This window comes from Dromaius novaehollandiae, chromosome 2, assembly GCF_036370855.1.
Source record: "Dromaius novaehollandiae isolate bDroNov1 chromosome 2, bDroNov1.hap1, whole genome shotgun sequence".
Lineage (NCBI taxonomy): Eukaryota > Metazoa > Chordata > Aves > Casuariiformes > Dromaiidae > Dromaius > Dromaius novaehollandiae.
The window spans coordinates 21,584,854-21,607,133 of NC_088099.1; the positions used below are offsets into that span (position 1 = coordinate 21,584,854).

At 37.8% G+C, this 22,280-nt stretch overlaps 1 protein-coding gene across 1 annotated transcript in view; it reads left to right on the forward strand.

The window, feature by feature from the left end:
- Positions 1 to 22,280, forward strand: part of LOC112982290 (nebulette-like) — a 95,538-nt gene that overhangs the window by 64,989 nt on the left and 8,269 nt on the right. Inside the window, exons 25-26 of the mRNA XM_026098543.2 lie at positions 63 to 191; positions 20,126 to 20,241. Of these exons, the coding sequence (XP_025954328.2) occupies positions 63 to 191; positions 20,126 to 20,241 (245 nt within the window). The remainder of the gene's footprint in view (positions 1 to 62; positions 192 to 20,125; positions 20,242 to 22,280) is intronic.

The following is a 22,280-nucleotide window of genomic DNA, read 5'->3' on the forward strand; positions in this document are numbered from 1 at the left end:
ATTTTTCGTGTTCTGCTTCTGTCATGTGCTTACTGTGATACTCTTTCTTTCTACCTTTGTAGAAAGAGCAAGCCGTTACAGTAAGCAGTATTTACATTCTGCCAGTTTGGGAGACGATAAATCAGATGGTTCTGACACGAATCCTACCTTTTCTTACTGCAGTGAGATAACAAGGCCATCTGATGAAGGAGGTACCCCCTATTCCCACTCTTTTTGCTAATAACAGCATCACAGTGTGTTGAGACCACAGGCCTGTATTAACTCAAGTATCCTTGTATAGTCACAAGTCATTAGAGTGTATGTAAGCTATTGCACTGATTAAAGAGGCAAAGCAAAATCTCAAGCCTGCACAATTTTTTGCATGCTGTTATGTTATTTCCTGTATTATATTTCACCATCTTGGGAACTGTGTCAATCTGAAAGCCCTACTAACTCCAATTTACAGTGATTAAATGAAAGTGTCTTTGTGTTTTTGCAAAACTTACATTAATCTAATTTTTTTTCCTCGTGAAAGACACAATATGACTGAAAAAATGCACCTTTCAGCTGGAAAATTTAAATTTATCTTGTGATTTTCAGTGAGCAAATAAACCATATAATAGTGTTTGAGTGACTGAAGTACTTCTCATATTAAATGTTGCAGGTGCTTGATGTTTTTGGTTTCCACCCTAAAAGAAAAAGTGTATCGATAGGAAAGATTGGCAACTTTGTACCATACGAAAAGTTTCATATACTCTCAACAGTTAGGAACCAGAGTTGATATCCAGCTGGGAAGCTGATATAGTATGATATTATTTTACATGGATTAATATTAGAATATTTTGGCAAACCTGCTTTCCCAGATATAAAACCATATCCTGCATCTGTCTGATGTGATAGATTAGGACAGAATTTATGAGAATGATGAATAAGGATTCTAGTCATCTCAGTGGAATTAAAATGCTTATTAGAGTTAACTGGTGAATTGTGAACGTTCAGAAACGTTGTGTTATAAATATAATAAAAGAAGAGATAGCGATGTGATGCCTATTTCTTAATTCTGGAAGAAGGTACATGTTACTGTGTTTGCTAGTGTTTAGGGAGTGCACATTGTGTTAGGTACTGTGTAGATACATACAAGCAGCTCTGTTTAAGAAAAGGTGAGGAAGAAAGTGTTTTCTGAACAAATGAATATCCATGTCCTTGACTGAAGTAGAATCCCTTATATCCTATCTGTCCATCTTTATTTGTTATTTTAACTTTATTCCAAACTCTCTGAATAGATTATAGCAAAAAACATGCATTTATGCCTCTCTCTGCCTTGATGCAAAGTAGGCTTCTCAGTCCACTGCACATTGTCCCTAAATATCTATTCTGATCTTTTATGGCTCTGCTTCAAGCCATTTTAACACTGCTTTGTCAGCTTGATTTGATTGTTAACAGGTATTTTTTATTACTTGCCATATTGAGAATAGGATATGGGCTTTATTTTGCTAGTTGTCTTGGCATTAGCAAGCTTGCTTTCTGTGTCTTTTTAAATCTATTGTTATGGTGATGTGTGGAATAGATCCTTGCCAAGATCAACATATTTTAGCAAGATATTGTTTCCTCTCTTGACCCAACTGGTTAGCCAATGTCTGGGTGCTTGTAGACAGTTTTCCTTGCAGGAGAGAAATAAATGCCAGAGCTAAGTACTTTGACACAATTCTGATTATTTACAAGAAAGTTACCTAAAGACCTGTGTCTGTGAACACACTCCGAAACAAGCAGCAGAAGATAGTGTCTTTGGTCACAACTATCAACCTTTTCAAAGCAGCATTCCATCCAAAATCTCATTTGTCGCATAGCCAAAGAGTGAGTTGGCCCTTGACCTTTAAATAGTGCCTGTTAAGGTGCACCACAGTAAATGAGATCCACACTCATTTTGCTGAGATTTCACTGCTGTTTCCTACCGAGTTTGTACTTTTAGGTCTCACAGTGTTTCTCACTGATGATTGCTCAATCTGATGGTGCACCAATATGAAATACAGCTGGAGACCCTTGACCAATTTCACAACCTCTAAATAAAGTTTTTGGCCGGTTTCATTATCTTTCAGCTGCTTCTAAATTGTTCCATTGCAAATTTATTCTGTAAACTGTTACTGATATTTTGACCAAGAACACAAGTCTTCACCTATCCACTGGCATTGCTAGTGGTGTCTTTCCTTAGGTGCTTCTTCCAGTCCTTATCTGGGTTCTTGACTATGGCTTCATCATAAACCTGATGTCAAAGGCTTATCCTAGATCTAAATAACTGCCTCTGTTGTCCTGGGGGAATTTTGGTAGCAACATCACAGGAGGTTGCTCAGGTTGTTTGCTAGAATTTCTGCTTCTTATTTGACTTCCTGACCATTATTTTAGGTGATGAGGTTAAACCTCGTTCTTTGTAATTAACTGTTGCCCTAACAAAGATTTCCTTTTTACCAGCAAGCCATTCTGTAGCACTTCCTAGAAACAATTGTGTGCCACATAAGTTCTTCTTGCAAAATTTTCAGCTATTGTTCAAACAGCTATTTTCGGCTTGGCTAAAGAGGAAGAGACGCTAACAATTTCTCTCTTTCAATCCTGCTTTTTACACTGGTGTTACAACTTCTCAGGCATGGAGCTATTCAGTCATTTTGGGGAAAGTCTTTCAGATTATTTTAGTGAGAAGAAGTTGAGATATGTGGAAGTTAGATTTATTTCTATTTATAAAAACTGATCAAATCCTTCTTTGCAGAACACTGTAGAAAGAAAAACAAGAGATGATTTCCTTGCTTTCAATTCAAGTCTTCCTAGCCAGCATTGTGCCCAGAAGATCTCTCAACCATTTTCTAAGGGTTTCATTATAAAGTTTTTTTCTCTCTCCCGATTTTCTGTGCTGCCATACTGATTTTCTGTGCTGCCATTCACACTGTGTTTTCTCCCAGTTCTTTTCATACTTACCCTCTTGCTCCCCTTCTTCCTCCAACAAGTAATGTCTTGTCCTTGTTGTCTGCATTCAGGCCCCCAGGAGAAGACCATATGACTCAACTCATATTTCAGTCTTGTATTATTTTGGTCGATGGTACTTGTATTTCAACCATCTACTCTATGGAGGAGACAATTGCTTTTACATGTATCTCAGATTTACATGTATTTATGGAGTTTTAATTTCTAATGACAGAAGAGAACACAGCTATCACCTAACTGGACTTCTTGTTTGGCAACCTGTACAGTTTTTCTCAGAAGATGTGCTGAAGCATGTATTTTTAGAAATATCTTTTAGAAAGATATCTTCTGTTATTTTAAGGACTCAAAATAACAGTGAATCCACCATCTCTTACTGGCAACTTAGGACAGTACATGAAAGTGTCATTCAGCTCCCCCCGTGCCTCAAGACTGTTTTGTCTAGTTCTGTTCCCCCAAAGTGAGAGTAAAAATGCTTGAAAGTAGCGTAAGTTCACAACAATATTGGAGACTAACTTTTTTTTTTGAAAAGCGTGTTATTTTGCAGAAATTTGTGTATATATATTCTTCTCCATAGTTCCATCTCTGGAAATTGAGGAATGGAAAGGACTGTTAACACTGGAGTGTTGTGGTGGAATGTAAGATGTAGAAATGAATTTGTGGTGTATGATCTAGTGCCAGTCATGCTCAGTTGCTCAAAGACGTGTGTGCAGTTATAGACAAAGAATGGCAAAATAAAGTGAAGGCTGCAGGCAAATATTTATGATTCGTTCATATGATTAGCTCATATTTTTGATTAGTTCATATTGTTCTTCAAGCCCATTGTCGGAAGCAAAGAGACCAAATATTACAACCAGATGAAATTCTGGTTTAGGATTAAAATGTCAAGCAATTTAAGCCTTTTAGAGCATGGAAACTTGCCATTAAGAGAGCTGACCTACATCACCATCTATCTCCAGAGGCCACTCAGCTACTACCAGAACAAATTCTAGGCTTTGCCCTGATGCCTAGAGAAGTGACTGTGCACATTTGTGTACTACTAGAACAGAGTGGCCTAACAATACCATTACTTTGGTCACTTCCATTTTGCATCAGTCTTTTACTCATTTGAGGTGAGGAATTGCTGTCAGTGTTTGGAATGAGAAGACTCATGCACATTGGAAGAGTTTCACTGTTATTCTCATTTCACTGTTATTCAGCCTCTCTCTCTTTTTTTCTTTCCCTGTTTTTTTATTATGCAACAATTCATATCCACATTTTGTTTTCATTATACTTCAGTGAAAATATTTTCCTTAAGGTTCCTCCTTTTGTTTTAGTTATTGAAGTCTTTTTATGCTGCTTTCCTTCCATCCTGTTTCAACAGCAGAATGTTTTCATTTCACTTTCCAATATTCTTCCTTCACTCAGTTTTTATTTTAATTATCGTTCAATTTATTGTATCTCTGTGGGGCTTTCTGTTTAGCTCTCTCCTGTTTTTCTTTGATTTAAGTCAGCAGGACTTTATTTAAATATTACAAGTTTGTTTTCAGTCTGAAGGCTTCTACTTTAAAATGATCTTAGTGATCATCTTGCATTAGATGAATTCAACTAGTTTTTTTTCCTGATATACCCTTTTTTCCTTTTAGTTTAAATCTTTTGGGTTGGTTTTCTCCCCTTTTGATTTTACACTTTCTTTTCTTCATCTTTTCTAAGTTAATTGGTGTCCATCAGCATATAGACATGATATATATGTGTGTTTTCTTACCACTTCAGAGTTTTTTGGTGTTTTCAATTTTGTCCTTATTTTGCTCGTATTTTAAATTGAGTATAATCTCTAGATGAAGAGAGGTCAGAGGTGAGTATCAGGCCCCTTCATTCATGGATGGTGAGATGTGGTATTGTTACTCTGCTGGGAAAAAAACTGATTTTTTTGTTATTTTCTAAGTCATCATCATGTTATATTAAAACCTAGGGAAAAGTCTGTCTTCAGGAGAGAGCAAATCAGGTTTGCTGTACTGCAAATAAGTTTTGATAGGTCATATAGGATAGGTCATGTGGATATTAGGACAGAATTTCTAAGTGTCTTTTGTTGCATTTTAAAAATGAATGCTAAGATTTCCATGTATTGGTTGGTGCCAGTGTGTTATTTATTGGCCTCATAATCACTATACAGGCTTGTCTCCTTGAGCCTAAATTCTTAAAGTAGTGAGAATAAAGATAAAGAGGTCTTGAAATAAGGTTTGAGGTCTTCCTTTCTTTATTCTGATGAAAAGGGTCTGCAGCCAACACTTGAGTATCTCTCACTATTGCTTTTCCTTGGTAGCTACCTCCTTTCACTGACATTGGAAATCCAAATACACAAGTTTCAACAAAGTATGAAATTCCATTTATACCTTGGTGGTTTTTAAATCTTTGTCTTTCTTGTTATCAACTTTAAAAGTAATTTTAATTTGCTATGAGAAAAGTAAAACTTTGTATTAGATGCTTCATTGGTACTACTTTTGTCTGTAATTAATTGTTGGTCAGATGCAGAAAAGTGAAAAAAGCCTTTGGGGCGTAAGTACGGGAAATGACATGGAAGCAGTTTGACTCCAAAGTATATGAAGACTTCAGAACATACAGTATCACAGAATTTTTCTGTGGGATATGAATACTTAATGTTTTGAAGTCTTTATATAGCTTGGAGTTGAAGTAAAGTCAATGAGAAACCATCAGTCCTTTCATCTCTCCCCTTGTGCCCTAACATGTGAGAGAGACAAAATCTTTCCTTCTTTCTGCCATCTCCCCATCATCATGGGGATAACACATCCTTGTGTTATGAGCTTTCTGATGAAGAAAGGCTCCAGAGTAGCTGAGCCCACTGCTCTCCCATCTCTCCCTTTCTCCGAACTCCAGGGCTTATCTTTCTCCATTCCCCAGTAAGGCAGGAACATGCTGTAGACCCTTGTAGTCCTACTACTAATAGGGTAGTACTATTGTTTGAACTGCAATCTGAACACAGCCCTGCCTAGAGCAAATGTAGACCCTATGAATTATTGTATGTCACTAGCAACAGCCTTGCACTATGTACCAGCTCCTGCAAGGTGCTTTTGCTGCTTAGCCCTGACACTGGGAGAATTTCAGGGACAACAACTTCTATTCACTGAGCACACAACAGTGTCTGTGGCTCTGTATCTAAAATATTTGTTTGTAGGATTCGCCTCAGACTTCAACACCTTCCCACTTATACCACAGAAACTGCCACAACCAGGAACTATGCTTCTGCTTCTGCTCCAGGTTTGTCTGGTCAGAAGGCAGACTACTTAGGTGAAATGGAGGAAAAGCATCTCTCAGATGAAAACGTTTTCTCACTGGATTTACAGAGTTGCTCCCTGGCCCATGTACCAGGGAGCCTGCTTGGGTAGGGACTGTGGTAATATCCTACTGCTGTACCAGTAGATAGAAGAGGAGGAAAGGAATCAGAATCTGGATCTCTTCCTTTCTCTCTCTTTCTCCTCATTTTTTTTTTACTAAAAACTTCTTGTTTTGAGGGTGGAAAAATTCACCATTAGTAAAAAACAAATCAAACAAAAATGGAGGAAATGATGTCCTACTGCTCTTTAGATTGTAATAGAGACATCTGTCTCTATCTCCATCTCCAGGTGCAGTTGGCAGCAGCGCAGGGCAGAAATCCTCCACCCCTCTTCATATTCAGTTTCTGAGCTCTGTCATTTTAGGAGGTCAAGCAGAATGACACAGCAGTTATATTTTCTTCTCTAGCAGCCAAGGAAGAATGGGTCTTTTATGTTAGGAAGCTGAATTCTGTTTCCATAACATTGTTCCCTAGAGTCCAGGAATCAAATATGGCATTTGGAGGAAGAGGGATTGTAGATTTCACAGGAAGAACTTCACTGGCTTTTGCAGGTTTCTTGTCTGCTTTTAAGTGTATCAGCAGGCTGCAGTACCACAAAAGCCTGAACACATCAAAACAGAGTGCTCTGTGCACTCCCTCTTGGTTGGAGTCACATACGCCCTTTTCTTATCCACCAGCTCTTACATCTGTTTCTGAATTTTTTTTTTTTATTTCAGACTAGATGGTGCTTTGGTTTCGCTTCTTTTGCATGTAAGCCCCCAGCAGATTTGCCAACCTGAAAGCTAATGTGTGGGGAAAATGGTCTTTTTCTACTGAACAGCATCATGGTAAAACTTTGTGCTTTTCCATCTTGGTAGACACATGATTTTCTGGTTTTAAGTGTATATTGTGGTACAAATGCTTGGAGTCAAATTATAAATACCTTTCCCAAAAACGTATTGTAACATTTTTGAACTAAACTAATTACTCTTCTGTGTATGTAATATGTGCACAATTGCTTCATATCTGTTTAGTACCTATCTAATACCACAAATTATTTAGCATAAGCGATTTTCTTTGTTTAGAGAGTTTACACTCCTTCAAAATTGCTGACTCCTGGTCTTTCATTCCCAAAAATATATTTGCCAGGACAACTTATTTTCTATTATAAAGGTTTGCTGTAATGACACTGTACCCCAAAAAGAAAGAGAGTGCTTGTTCAGGCAGCAAGACAGAGCTCTTTCTGCTTTGAAACCTGCACCTTTCATTTGAAGCAGGTATGTTTTGCCCTTTCAGCTTCTGCCTCCTGTCTTGCAGCAATTCCTAATATTCAAAAAGGAGTAATTTTTGTTTCTGATTAAAGAATAATGACATTACAGGCAGAGGACTTTATGAAAACAGTGGGAAGTTTCCTGGTGCTTGAAAAGCGATACTTTTCTGCCTATAGATTTGAGGTAAGAAGGAAAATTAAATGCAAGGTTAGTTGTGAATGTTCATATTTCAATTAGAAACAGCCTGGATATATTCTTTATGTATGTGCTAACTCCTGAATAAGATCCTGTGAAAAGATCTCTGACAGCGTTTATGTGATTCCATCTCCTCTGAATAATCCATTTCAGCCTTTTAAGATGCATAATTCTAGGAATCCAGAATGGTGGCAATGGGACCACTTTTGTGTATTATCATAGCAGTTTTATCTAAAATCTTTCTGTCGTAGTCTGGACTATCAGACTCTTACATAGTCTCCTCTGCTTTTACTGAGTGCTTTGTTAATGCAGAAAATGAGAGAAACGAGTCCAGAAAACTAGATTTCATTCTCTTCCACTGCAAAAGAAGTAGGAACTATCTAAGAACTTTTGTTTTGTAGAGTAAAACCTGAAACTTTGTATGGAAGTCTAAAGTGAACGCTAGATTTTACGTTCAGTTAAACTTTGAGTGAGGCTCTGAGAATAAAATTAAATATCCCACCTTGCTTGTAATACATTAAGATATAAATCGTAATTCAGTTGAAAGCACATTTTCATTCAGTGCACGTTCACTGAGGGTGTGTTAACATTCCAGGGAGAGCTTTACATTTCATACTTGCAAAATATTTTTTGCTTTGACTCCCTTGGCCTGTATTTGATTCCTGCACTTCTCCCCCACACCAGTGAGATCTTACAGCATAAAAAGGCAACTGCCACACACCCCGGGGAAGACGAATCCAGAAGATGTTCCATGATGAATTCAGAGGACGTTCCATTTGCAGTTTCTGTAGTATGGCAGCAGTTCAAGGGATCCTCTTTTGTTTGCCCTACTGCTTGTCAGAGTCTGATATTCCCTTTTCCTTTAGACAGCTGATGAGCAGAAGGTGGAAGGGAGATTGTTAAGTGATTCAACAGCTGAAGTGTTAGTGGCTCCCTTGCCAAGTATTTGTTTCAGTTGTTCAATGAGGTCCCTTATAGCAGCTTTTGGTACTCTTCAGAGGATTTTATGTCCAGCAGACAATAAATATCACCAGTAAAATTATGTGCAGTCATTTTCTTGATCTGGGTTCATGCTATACTTCCACCATTGCTCAGATTGTTTGTATCTACTGTGCAGATAAATAGCTCCATAGAAATCAAAGGACAGCTTCCTTAAGAAGAACTTGCAGGGTCCTTTAATGTAAATGGGCAACAGTTGATGTAAATGTAAATGTAACTGAGATCAAATTGTAATTGAGAGGGTGCGGGTAATGCAAAATGTTAACATAACCTTCATTTCACTAACTGTTTCCATTTGTGAGAAAGCCTAGCACAGAAACCTGCCTGTTCACAGTGTAGAAAGAATTGCAGCTTTCTGTGGTACACTGCAGCCCCACCAGGACCTAGGATGCCTCAGGCTGGCTTTCAGCCTTTTTGTGCCTTCATAAGCAAAAGAATGTGGTGTGGCGTGCAGGGAAAGGCAAAGCACATTGCACTCTGTTTTCTCAGCTGACATATGCTGCAGTTCAGGTGGAATGTCAGCCAAAAAAGTCAGCTTGTGGTAAGGTCTGTTATGTCCCTGACACCAAGTCTGTACTGCAATTCATAGTCAGAACACCAAAGCAGAAGGCTGTGTGATCTGCTTATATCCCAGTTACAATAACAGTAAGAGCAATGGTGACACATACAAATGTTATGATACACCTGCTGCTTGTAGATGCATAGGCTAAACTGTTTGGACTCTATGGCTAACAGTGAAGACTAATTCTAGTATAATATTGTATCAGTTGCTGCTATAATCCATAGAAAGTGAATGAGGACATCTGCTTTATATTTGAACTGCTAGAACAATTCTTAAGACATAATATAATGCAGAACATATATATATATATATATATAGAAGTATGTATATTAGCGGTTGTAGAGATGAGTTGAAGACTCTGTACTTTTAAGAGTATAGTCAGAAAAATCATGTTCACAATCCAGATAGGTAAATGGGTCTGCCAAAGCAAAAACAACCAACCAGCGCCTCTTCCCCCATAATATTTGGTATAAACTGTGCTTCAAAAATGCAATCCTTTCTCTTCTAGTCCCAGTTACTGATTCTTTTGACCTTAGCTTGAATAGATTATTTAATGCATTAAATCTGTTTTTGTGAGCAAAATGAATGAATGTCTAAACAAGATTTTGTGGTTGAGTATTTGAAATGTTACTTTTCCTCAGTTGCACTAAATTTAACTGTTTGATAATATTCTGTGTTCATGATAACAACTTTTTAAGGTTGAAAACTGGGGATAAATAGGACTTAATTTTTAGGTTTAGAAGCCAAATAGTTGAGATGATTTTATTTTTACACTGCTGTAGGAACTGGCCAGTGGGATCTGGAAGCAATAATAATGGCTTGTGTTTATTTTCATTGAAGTGAATTATTACAACTGCCCATAAAATTCTAAATATCAGATATGACTTCATAAAGTTTTTAAACCTATCCCTAGAACAACTGTTTGTATAAGTTTAATGAAGATGATAGCTCTTGCTATTCATTCTGAATTCTAATCTTGTGTTATGTTCACTTCTACATTATTCCATTCTTTAGCTAAAACCACAGAAACATGTCAGTATGTGTGAACATTGCAAAGAGCCTCTTACTACATTTTTACAGACTGGTAACCTTCTGAAACATTTGACTTCTTGAATTTCCTAAGACATTATGTCCTACCCTATTTTATAACAAATACCCTGTTACCTTTAGTGTGAAAAAACTTGTGTTTTAACTGGCTACAAAATCACAGAAGGGTTGAGGTTGGAAGCGACCTTTAAAGATCGTCTAGTCCAATCCCCCTGCTCAAGCAGGGTCACCTACAGCACGTTGCTGAGGACCCTGCCCAGATGCTTTTTTGTGTATCTCCAAAGATGGAGACTCCACAACCTCTCTGGGCAGCCTGTTCCAGTACTCAGTCACCCTCCCCAAAAAAAGATTTTTCCTCATGTTCAGACAGAACTTCCTGTGTTTCAGTTTGTGCCTGTTGCCTCTTGTCCTGTTGCTGGGCGCCACTGAAAAGAGTCTGACTTCATCCTCTTTACACCCTCCCTTGAGATATTTATACACATTGATGAGATCCCCCCTCAGTCTTCTCCAGGCTGAACAGTCCCGGTGTTCTCAGCCTGTCCTTGTATGAGAGATGTTTCAATCCCTTAATCAAAGTGGCCCTTCACTGGACTCAGACCAGTTGCTCCATCTCTCTCTCATACTGGGGAGCCCAGGACTGGACCCAGCACTCCAGATGTGGCCTCACTAGGACTGAGTAGAGGGTCTCACTAGAGACCAAGTAGCTAATATAGCTACTACAGCTACTGTGGAATTAAATCTCTTCTGCGTATTTGAACCTTGACGTTTATGGTGTTATAATCTCACATGACCATTCAAAAGGCATTTTTAGAAAGCTGACACCATTTCCCATTCACCAAAATGTTGCTACTAGGACAGGAGTAAGTCATGCTCTTTGCAGACTATGAGACTGCGACTCCCCACCTCACTGCTTACCACACACATTCAGAGGCAGGGACTCTGTGGATCATTTGTGATGGAGCTTGTCCTGTTAGGAAATGTCAAGATTAGATGTATGTAATACTTTACAACTACATGATGCTTTACAACTACCATAATGTGTTGATCAGAGAGGCTTTTGACCTGTGATTCAGTGTCCTGCACCCCCTCTTCCTCTATAGGAATGAAGCTCTAAGGAATGAATATCCACAAGCATTTCATAGCAAAAATCTTATATTAACTTCTTCTGACAAAGAGGGTGGATTTTGAGTTGACTGTCCTCTTTAACTTTCACAGTAGAAAACTGAACATCCTGGCTTCCTTTCCATTTTCTCTAGGCTCTGACATTTAGTACCTGCTTGAAGACTTGACTTCTTGGAGACTCTGCTCTCCTGGGCTTTTCCTGAATATAGCACTTTCCTGCAGCTCCTCTGAAGGGGAATGAAAGCAGTTTTACCTTTATTTAAAGGAAAAATATCCATGAGGTTAGAAAAGAGAATTATTTGCACTACAGAGCTTTAGACCCCTTAGAGGGGCCAGAAGGGAGCTCAAGAAATAGAAATTGTTCAGTATTCCTCAAAATACGATGAATTTAGGAGAAGGTCTGAATGACCAGACACAGACCATGAGGTACTAGAGAGCCAGTTTGCCAGCTGTTCCTCCACTGGACTGGCTAGTACTTCCCAAATTTCCACTTCTGCTATTGGATGTATGCGTGACTACTCATACAACAAAGACCAGTGTGACCAGTGGCAATATTATTGGCTGTTCATGAAAATCGGGAATTTCTGAACAGGTGAAGTTTTCGTGAATCGTGTTTAATCTCTGGAGAGAGAGTTTCCCCTAAAAGGAAAACAAATTAATGAATAAAATGCAGGATTCCATGTGGCATGAACACGTTATTTGTTCTTTTGTCTTTCCTCTTAAAATTTCTTTGTTTTCTTTGACATATGCTAAACAGCTATGTGTGATCTTCCTTTGTAATTTCATTCAAAATCAAATTTTCATTTCTTATAATGAAACTGCTGCAAGAGTTATAATTGTACAGTTCTGCATTTCCCACAATAATTTACTTCAGCTTACATGGTGGGTATGCTTATTTAGGCTTAACTATTGTTAGCTGATTTTAGAAAACCCTGTTATAAAAATAATAGTGCTGAAAACAGTCTATTAGTCTATTCATTCATGACATTAAAGAAGTTGGGTTTAAATCATTTTATTTTATCCATTATAGTATATTAGTAGTTAGCCTTGAGAATACAGTCATTATTTGATTTTTTTATATCATGAAAAATTAATATTTGTTATTTTAAATACAAAATTACTCACTTTGTTGAATGTTTTTTCTCTAGAGTCAAATTTTTCAATGATTTGAAGATTACATAGTTTATTTGTGATTTTTTTATAATTTAGATTATGGAAACTTCCTAAGGTTCTAACGTTCTGAATTTACCACTGACTCCAAGTAGTTATGTGCTTCAGTTCTAATGAGGTCAGTGAACATGGCAGATATTTATTAGCACCCTGTGTGAATTAGGCCATATTTTCAGGTTGTTATTTCAACAACCTAATTATATCTGAGTTTGATACTCCAATTTACTAATGAATACTGACTCCTGTGATGGATAGTAGTCAGACAAACTGCTGCTTCTGACAGAGCACCACTGAGAACAGCAAACCTGGTTGTTCAGACATCCATGAAAGCAGTGTAACTCACAAGTAAAGGGCAAGAAAAACAAAAAAAGTAAAGAAAAGAAATGAAGGGAAAGTTAGTGTATGCACAAGAAAAAATGCCAAGATGCCTGACCATGTTGTTCTCCACTGTTCTAAAAACAGCACTGTTTTGTATCAGGTCTCACCATCTGCAGTCTTCAGGTTAGTGCTTTTTATACGTTTATGCAGTTTGACCTGTTCTCAGTGAATTTTACTGTACTATGCTCCTCTTTGTGACTACAAAATGATAAAATTCTCTCTAATAGGTAAGAGTTAAACGTTTAAAATAAAGCTCAAAGCAGTTGTTTCCATTTTCTAGCTTCTTTGAAAAGCTAGCACTGAGCTATTTAACTTTAGAGCTGGACGGGAATTTTTCAGTATTCTTCATCAGAATATAGCAATTTAATGCCAAACCTTTTGACAGGAATGGGTCACTTCTGATTAATGTCCAGATATTTTATTAAGTTTTGAGATTATTAAGTTTATAGCTTGACATTTTTGGAACAAAAAATCCCATTCTATTTTTAAATATGTTTCATTTTAAAGAAGGACATTAATTATAACAAATATTGAAAATGATCAAAATTAAACCTAGATATTTTGAAGTGATTGGCCCAAATTTATTCCTTTACTTGATTTGTGATTTTTTCTTTTTGCATGAACCTTTGTGATTTTTTTCTTTTCATCCCAGTTTGGGACAGAAGCATTTCTGGCAATCAGTTCTGCACTGGACTAGAAAATTATATATGAGGTTCACCAAATGTTACCTGTATGTAGCTTCTCGATACTCTTCTGGTTGCTGTCTAAACTTCTCTGACTGCTTCTTGTCATGTCCTTTAGAGTGTATCCCCTCGTGCTCAGTTTTGGGGGGATGCTGCGGAACAGTTCTGTATCTGCTAACCTCCTCCTTGCTCCCTCTAACTTGTCTCTGGCTGGTCCGTGCGCACTCACCAAAGTCATTAAGCTGCTGGACTAATGAATGTACCAGGCCTCATTCTCTCTGACCAGGTTACAATTTTGACCTGTTTCTCAGCTATCTGCTTTAATGTCAAGCTTCCAGCTCATGCTGGCTGCATCAGGTTTTCTCAGCTTCCCTAAACTTGCAGTATCTTTCCTCAAATACTGTGGAGGCTTAGGGTATGAGTATCTGGACCTCTAACATACAGTGCATGTCAATGGTAGCGTTTAGAAGGATGCTGAGTTACATCAGCATTGCTGGGTGCTGTGATGCCTGGAGGAAAGCATCTCTGAGACGTTCAGTTCTTTGAGCTCAGAGGGAGCTCACACAGAAGCAAGGTCCTTGGCAGGTGCCTCCATGGGTCAGCTGAGCTAATCTAACAGTTTGCTGCCTACTGCTGCTTATGGTCTTGGGCGCCAGGTCCTGCCTCCTTCCTTGCACTGGGTTTGTCACCAGTCTCATCCCTTGTTGAGCTGACTCAGTTTACCAAACCAGCAGCAAAACAACCCAGCTGAAAAAAAGAGAAAGGGTGGCAGGATGCCTGCTTTTAGTAGCCATGGACTGTTAGAGTGTCTCAGCCAGTTCATGGAGCATCAACTGCAGATATTCAGTGGGGATCTGGAATTGCCTGCCTGTGGCCTCTCTGAAGGGTAGCACCTCATGGCTCCTGCTGAGTTCTTCCAACACTTAACTTCAGCAAAAAATGATACAGCTTAGCACCTCATCTTCAAAAGGCTGCTAACGCCTCATCTGTCATGTCAGGTAAGCTGCTTTTCTTCTCTTTTCATGTCTTTCACAGCCTATTCTCATCATATGTATCCTCCCTTATTTGCTGTCAAGATATGAAGATTCTCATTTCTGATTAGCCTGTGATACAGGCTTCCTTCAAAACTCTCATTAAATTTTCAGTTGACCACAGGTTTCATTTATCCTGCTGTTCATGCATGGACAGGATGTAAACTTCTGCAAAATTAATGCATTAAGAGTCTTCAAATTTTTCCCTAGAAGCATTTTTCAAGATACCAAAAATAAATTAATAAATAAATTCAATTAGAGTCAGGAAAGAGGTAGAAAATTATGATAATATTCAAGTATACCAATCTTGGTAAGTGATGATAATGTATCACTTTGTTCAAGGATGTGATTGCTAATACAAATTGTATCTGAAAACACTTTAAATATTTTAATGATGGGGAGCAACAGCCAACATCTGGAAAAGTGATAGAAAACATAATATAAAATACCAAGTCAAAGTCTGAAACTGAAGTTACCTCAGTGACACTTTCTGGAGCAGGCTTTTAATTGGTATCAATTGTTACTGTCCACCAACTTCAATGCAGTATTAAGAATTTACTCTAAAACTGTATCTCCTTAGGTATGTAGTCATGTAACTTGGATCTAGAAGTGGTTAAGGGAGTTGTGCAGTTCAGAGAACGATCCATACACACAACATCTGGGGTATACATTAATACCACAGACCTGTGCTCTAGATGTACACTTCCCCACAGGCAACTGTGTCAATACTTTAACAATGTATTGAATATATGTTGGACACAGCTGAATAATATCTAAGGCAAAGAACAAAAGAAAGAAAGAACTGAAGGCTGTAGGAGAGACTTTCTAAGGCAGAAAGACCATGAAGGCTTTTCTAGATGTTGCAACTTGTGGAAAAGAAAGCACTAGCAAGGCAAAACAGGGGAAAGACTTCAGTATAAGTGGAGCAACACAGTTCCTGTAAGCAGCTTCAGGGGGGCTAGTCATAATGTCAGTAACACAAAGATGCGTGATAATGCTGTATTCTGGCCCTTTTAAAATTTGTGCTTCTCGGGAAATCTACAGCTTGATCATTGTCTTACAGACATTAGAATTAAACACATGATAATGATTGTCTTTATTTCCTACTCTCCCGTGTTGTTTTATTATTACAAAATGTCGTAAAGCATTTAGTGGGCACCCTGAAAGCTTAGTGGGTTTGTGGTGGAACCATGAGTTAAGATCGCATTAAAGCTTGAAGTAAAATAAATAAAACTGTGTCATGTTTGTAAGAATAAATAGAGTGTTTACTATTGTATTATACTGCAGTAAATGAGTTGTATTTTTACTGTATGCTTGCTTACTGACTAGTTTTGAAAATGCAGTAGTTAGCAGTGGCTATCCAGTGTTTTACCTTGGGCTACCTGCTGCACGGAATTAAGGAGAGTTTAAGCGTGATTTTGATAAAATATTGTATCTTGGAAAATGCCCTTTAAATGATTTTTCTTTTCAGCATAAACATTTCTTTTACTTTGTATCTATATAACGGTCTCTTAATTATTCTTTCTCTGTTTCTGCAGTTTGACCTTTTTCTCTCACAGTCATTCTCAAAGTATATCCTGATAGGTACATATACTGCAGACCTCATTGCTGCAGCAAGCTGATACCTGCTATCATTCTTGGGGTGTTCCTTTTTCTTGGAAGCTTCCTCTTTGTCTTTTAACACGGTCATTCATTTTCCACACTCTCTCTCTCCCCCCGGGGGAAACCTATAAAGATATAGTAAGAGAAATAGGATAAATTCCTTCTAGTAGATAATTTTAAAATGAGTATCTGCCTTGATTGTTAAGTGGAACAAAAACAAAGAAGAAAAAGAAAGTTTTGATACATCAGAATGCATCTGCTAAAGTCTTAATGCAACAAGAAAAAATTCCTACCTGTACTTCTGGGGGCAATGGTCAGCCCTCAGATCCCTCACTAATAAATCTGGCTTCAGCTAAATGAATTTTATGTTCCACCACTGTGCTTTACTGTTCCCTTAGGTTAACTAAAACCATTGTTTTTGCTGCTGCTTCAGTCAATGATGTTATAGAAGTTTATACCTTAGTCTGAGCCAAAATATTGCAGTCAACTGTGGGTGATGATGACGAAGAAAAGTCAAACTCTTTTTTTCTGCATCATTTAGTCTCATCTTGAGCTATCTGTGTGCTACCAGAAACACAGCTCACATCTGTTGCCCTTCACTAATCGGCTGATTTATGTGATAACCAGATAGGCAACAGTCTGAAGATTTCTTGAAAATTTCTTAAAAACTACAGATTGTTTTTTGCAGCCTTGCTACAGTATTTTTAGTGGAAGAAAAGGTGGAGTTATTCAGTCAGGTATCATCAACACTGATTTCACATATGCAGCCTAACTAAAGGACTGAAAGATAATTAGTCAAGCTATGGAATCCTAGAACTTCCTTTTCTTTGTTTGTCTAGAAGCTTCTTGTAATATTTCAGTTTATAATGCTGCCCTAAATCTTTCACGCTTTGGAAGACATGTTTTGTTTCTCTTGGCTTAATTTCAGTTGTTGCAGGTGAATTAGTAATTAGAATCTGTGGCAGAGCTTGAGGGAATTCTCTCAACTAGAAAGAAGCTTGACTGCAAAAGAGGAAAGCATGGCTCAGACCTGCTGCTGACGGTTGTCACTGAGGTGGGAGATACAGGTTGTCCTTCCTGAATTAAGCCTGTTGATTTGGAGGATATAATAAAGCAGAATGTCAGTTGGCTTGCTCCCTCACAGTGACAAGAGATGATTGGTAAGAATTAGGAAAGATGAGTTTTGGTGAGAAGGAGTCAAAAGTGAACAGTTTGTACCAGCATCTTCACTTCTCTCAGGAAGAAGAAAGGTGATTTTGGAGTGTCTCTCCCTCATAGGGATCAAGGAAACCAGCTACTAGCCCTTCATGTATGCAAAGCAGACAGTGCTCACAGATCAGCAGCTGATGTTGGCTTAGATGCTACTTCCTAATAAGTTAAAAAGTTCAAGCTGTGCTCAATTTTGAACCCACTTGACTGATTTAGTACTGGTATGAGGAGATGAGGCTCCATTGGTTTCTGAGAGCGGACAAGCAGTTATGCTTGTGGTAAATTAGGCAAAAATAGGCAAAATGTATTCATTCAGGCTTGATCACAGAACCTTTGATTAAATTATGTTTCTCTCTTTTTTCTCATGAAGGGCTACATCTGGTCATGTAGAAATAGCTTGTAACAACACTGAAACATAAATTATTTGATGAACTACTTAGGACTATTCACTTAATGCATGATAATTCTGTGAACATGTTAACGAGCAGCAATTCTGTGATGATTAAGCTGCTTTAAAATGTCTTTGTACTCATATGTCATTAGAATGAACTTGGCACTTCTAAAACATCCATTATTCATCATGTTCCAGTGTCGCATCTGACTGTGTATCACTTTAATTTCACTCACTTAACAAAGCAATCTATTCATTACAATAGTTCGAAATGTGTTTACTAAATCAGAAAAATCTTAGTTAAATATATAGTTTTCTATCTTTAAAAGTATAGTAGGTCAAAAAATAATATCTCAAGTTGTAATTATACACTTAGTGTGTTTGATTATGCTAATTAAAATAAATGATTTTTTAAAGAAAACTTTGTTCCTACCAATCATATTGCTAGCTGGGGAAGCAAGTTAGGTAACCTAACACCTTGCTGAAAGCACAAGGCCAACCTTTCTTTCAGATATAGTTCAACAACCCTTCTCTCAGTAATTGTTTTCACATACTTATGTTGTTCTGGTCACTTCAGAAGCAGACAAGGACAGAGTATTATTACTCCAAACATAAATATTTGGTGTTTTCATGTGTTTGTATGAAGTATTTTTTTGGTATGGAGGTTTCCTACTCTTCCTATATTTCTTCATTCTACAAGTCCAGGGTCCTTCCATACATTTGAACCCCATTAAACCCTACATTAGTTTTGCTCCTGTTTGAATCTGTGTGATGGTTGCTATGGAAGTGGTTCTTCACCTCCCAGCCAGCCCAAGAGAGGTATCGCATAAAGTATCAGACTGCTGAATGACTCCATATTTGAGGATTTTTGACTCACAGGCTGCCTGAACTCCATCCTGTGTAAGTGCAAGATGGCTTTTGTCAGAGGAACCTGGTAGAATATGGACTGAATGGATTGCTTGCAGATGTGTCAGAGGAAGGAAATACATTTTAGTGTTGCTAAATGAATTTCCAGTTGAACAAGTGAAGGTTTGGTCCCAGATTAATAAGACTTGCAAAACATGCACAGTCAAGAGTTGACTAACCTTTTAATCTTGTAGAAACCATTTCAATCTTTAATTTTCCTTTAAAAATGCTTTTTGGGCTTGCTGGGAGAACAGTGAATAGTCACCTATGCTGAGCTTATTTCTCACATGCTGTGCTTATTCCTCAGTATTTTCAGATTTTCTGTCAAATGTGTTTTTAACACATTTTGATTCAGTCTGTTGCCAAAGCAGAGTGTTTGAACTGATACTGTAGGGCTACTAATGCTTTCCTAGCAAGCAACAGAGGTAGGAAGTCCTTGATGGTTGTATTAACTCTTTCAGCAGCTATTGGTGCAATAAAAGGCAATGTATTCGTGATTAGCTGGTGGGATCTTCAGAACTGTTAAAATAATATGAACAAAATACATGAGGGAAGAGATATGTGGTAAGAGGAGGATGCTGAAAGAGATGGGCTTTGAAAGACTCAAATAATTATTGACGTCTATTTTTGGCTAAGAATGTTGATGGAATCAGAGTATACTAAGAAACCCAACTCTAGACGCACTTCTTTACATTCATGTCTATTCCTGTGAAGCAGTCTTTTTTCGTTCATGGCACGTAAGAAAGAGTTAGTTTGCAATGAGTTAGGAATTAATTTGTTAGGAATTAATTTCTTGGGAATTCTACTAAAACATTTCAAAACTTTGTTAGTATATGCCTTTGTTTCGATCAATCTTTACTTTAAAAAAAAGGCATTTTGTGGCACGTGATAGCATTTATATTTAGTATATCATCTATGGCAGTATCAGAACTGACTTAGTCATTGATAGTGTTCATGTTTAGTACATCCTCTGTGGCAGTATCAAAACTGCGTTAGTGGTGTGTCCAGTTTTAGTATGTCTTTTTATGGTCAGATTCCTTAAGGTCTGTTAAGTTTTTCCTTCCAACTAACCTTGATATTGTCTGTGGGTATGTTGCCATAGCTTTGGCTACATTTATGTATAATTCAGTCTATGGAAAGCCATATGTTATATATGGAAATCATTCTGAACAGTTTTATATGGAGGACTTGTTATGTACAACATAGATGCTTAATCAGAAAGCAATCTACAACTTGTATGAATTGCTCGATAAGGACATTCTTTTAACTTACAGTGATGTGTTTGTATTTCCCTTATGCACAGCCCCTGTTCTCCCTGGGGCGTATCAGCAAAGCCAGTCCCAAGGGTATGGATACATGCACCAGACCAGTATGTCATCCATGAGGTCAATGCATTCACAGCCTCATTCAGCAGGTCTGGTGAGTACTGAATTTAAATAACAATTCCTTTTGTTAAGCAGCGTCTTCAGCCATTGTGAAATCATTTAAATGCTAGTGAACTGGTCCCCTTGAGTTCTATAGTTTGAGAATTTTGGAAATTAGTATTTTCCTGGCTTCTGTCAGTCTCTTTATTTTTGATTCTATGATTGACCTTTTCTGTATATTTGACTGTCATAGTCCTAAATGTGAATGACAGTTGTAACGTATTAAAAAAATTAGTGACTTAGGGCAGTGGCAAGGGCTTTTATGTCAGTGTATTACAAAAATTTATTTATGATCTCCAGAAGTCAGAGAAATTACCTGTGTCTTCCACCTGCTAAAACAAGTAGTAAACAATGAGATAGGCTGAGCTTTGATGTTATGCGATCTGATAAATTCAGGCTCCTGCCAGATGAAAAACACCAGTCTCTTTTATGATCACTTTGTTGGTTTAATTTTTTTTTTTTAAAACGTTGACTTGCTGATTTTGTCCTAGCAGGCTTTATGGCTATCCATATTACTCAGCTTTGTTTGTATGAAGCTAGCACATATTCTATGTTGATGTGCCCTTTCTAATTCAACAAAACAGTCATGCACCCACTCAGACCTGATGCAAATCAAGTTACACTGCTGGGCTACTGGAAGAAGCATTATCATGAAACCATGGCCACAGTCATGAAGTTCTTATTTGTGGTGGATGGGAATGTGAAGCTGAAGTGAATTTGTAGTTCCAGAAGTAACTGACCATGGAGGAAGATCTGAATGTTTTTTCAGGAAACCAGTTTTTGAAAATCGAGCTTCTTTTTACTTTTTGAACTCTTTAGATGTAAAGTTATGTTTTTAATGGTTCTCATGTAATTTTTCTTTTTTAATCATAGCGCTTCCTAGGTATTTCACAGTTCAGATTCCATTGCCTTTTACTTTAGGAATATCAGCTTTCTTGTACTTTGCAGGAAAACCTAAAGATTGTTTTGAAGGGATCTATATTCACAGCTTCTGCCACCTTGTTTAGAAATGAAGAAGCGTTTAGTTATGAACTGAACTTACAGCTGGCTAGAAAAAGGGAATTCGTCGAGCTGAAAAAAATTGAGTTTGCAGATTTGGCTGAATCTTGCATTTTTCTTCAAGATTGAAGCTCCATGGTATTTCATACCGAAAAGATCACAACATTCTGGGAGGTTTCAGTGCTTTCAGGCTTGCCAGCTTCTCAGCTTGCTGGAAAGTCCAGGATTCAGATACCTGCATCTTTGGGTGAGCCAGAATCTGGGAAACTCTTTGGATACCTGCCTAAGAGCTGTGAGGCAGCTGAAACTAGAGTCAGCTATTCAGTTTCAAAGATATCACAAGGTGCTGGGGAATTGGCTGCTTTCCAAAAGGGATGGAGTCAAAAAAGTGGGGGATCTAGACGCCAAAGCTTTGCTAGCAAATTTGCTAGTGAGTGGGGGAGCAAAGCAGACAGCCTTCAAGTCTAGCATCTAGAGAATGGACATGCCTGAAAATCTAAAGTCCATCTGGTAGCCTCTATGGCTACATGGGCAGGTAGATAGCCTACTATTTCCCTAACATGTCCGTCTCCCAGTCACTTGCATAGGGGCTGCCTGTTGAAACAGTATCATTTCACTTGAGAATCGTCATTTTCCTCTTCTTTCCAGGGCTGGAAATTCAATGGTAATAGGAAAAGGAAGGGAGTGAAGTTAAAGTGTTTTAAATATTAAGGATTGAATGAGTCTCATTTCAACACGATTTCTCACCTTTTTTTTTTGAAGGAGTGTTGTCATTTGACATTCTTTTAAATGATAGTAGCTGTCCTTCATGGGCAAAAAGGGGAAACAGCAAATGTCATGGTTCGAACTGATTTTGTTGCTGTTAAAGTCTGAGCTGGTTTCCTTGAAGACAATAGAAAACAAACATTTCCAGAGGGGGAAAAAAGGACGGCAGAGATAAACTGTTAATTTGCCAGTCCAGTGAGGAACAGAGGATGATCTTACCACCCCTTGGGGGGATGATTCTGCTCCCAAGAAGGGAGGGCTTATAGCTCT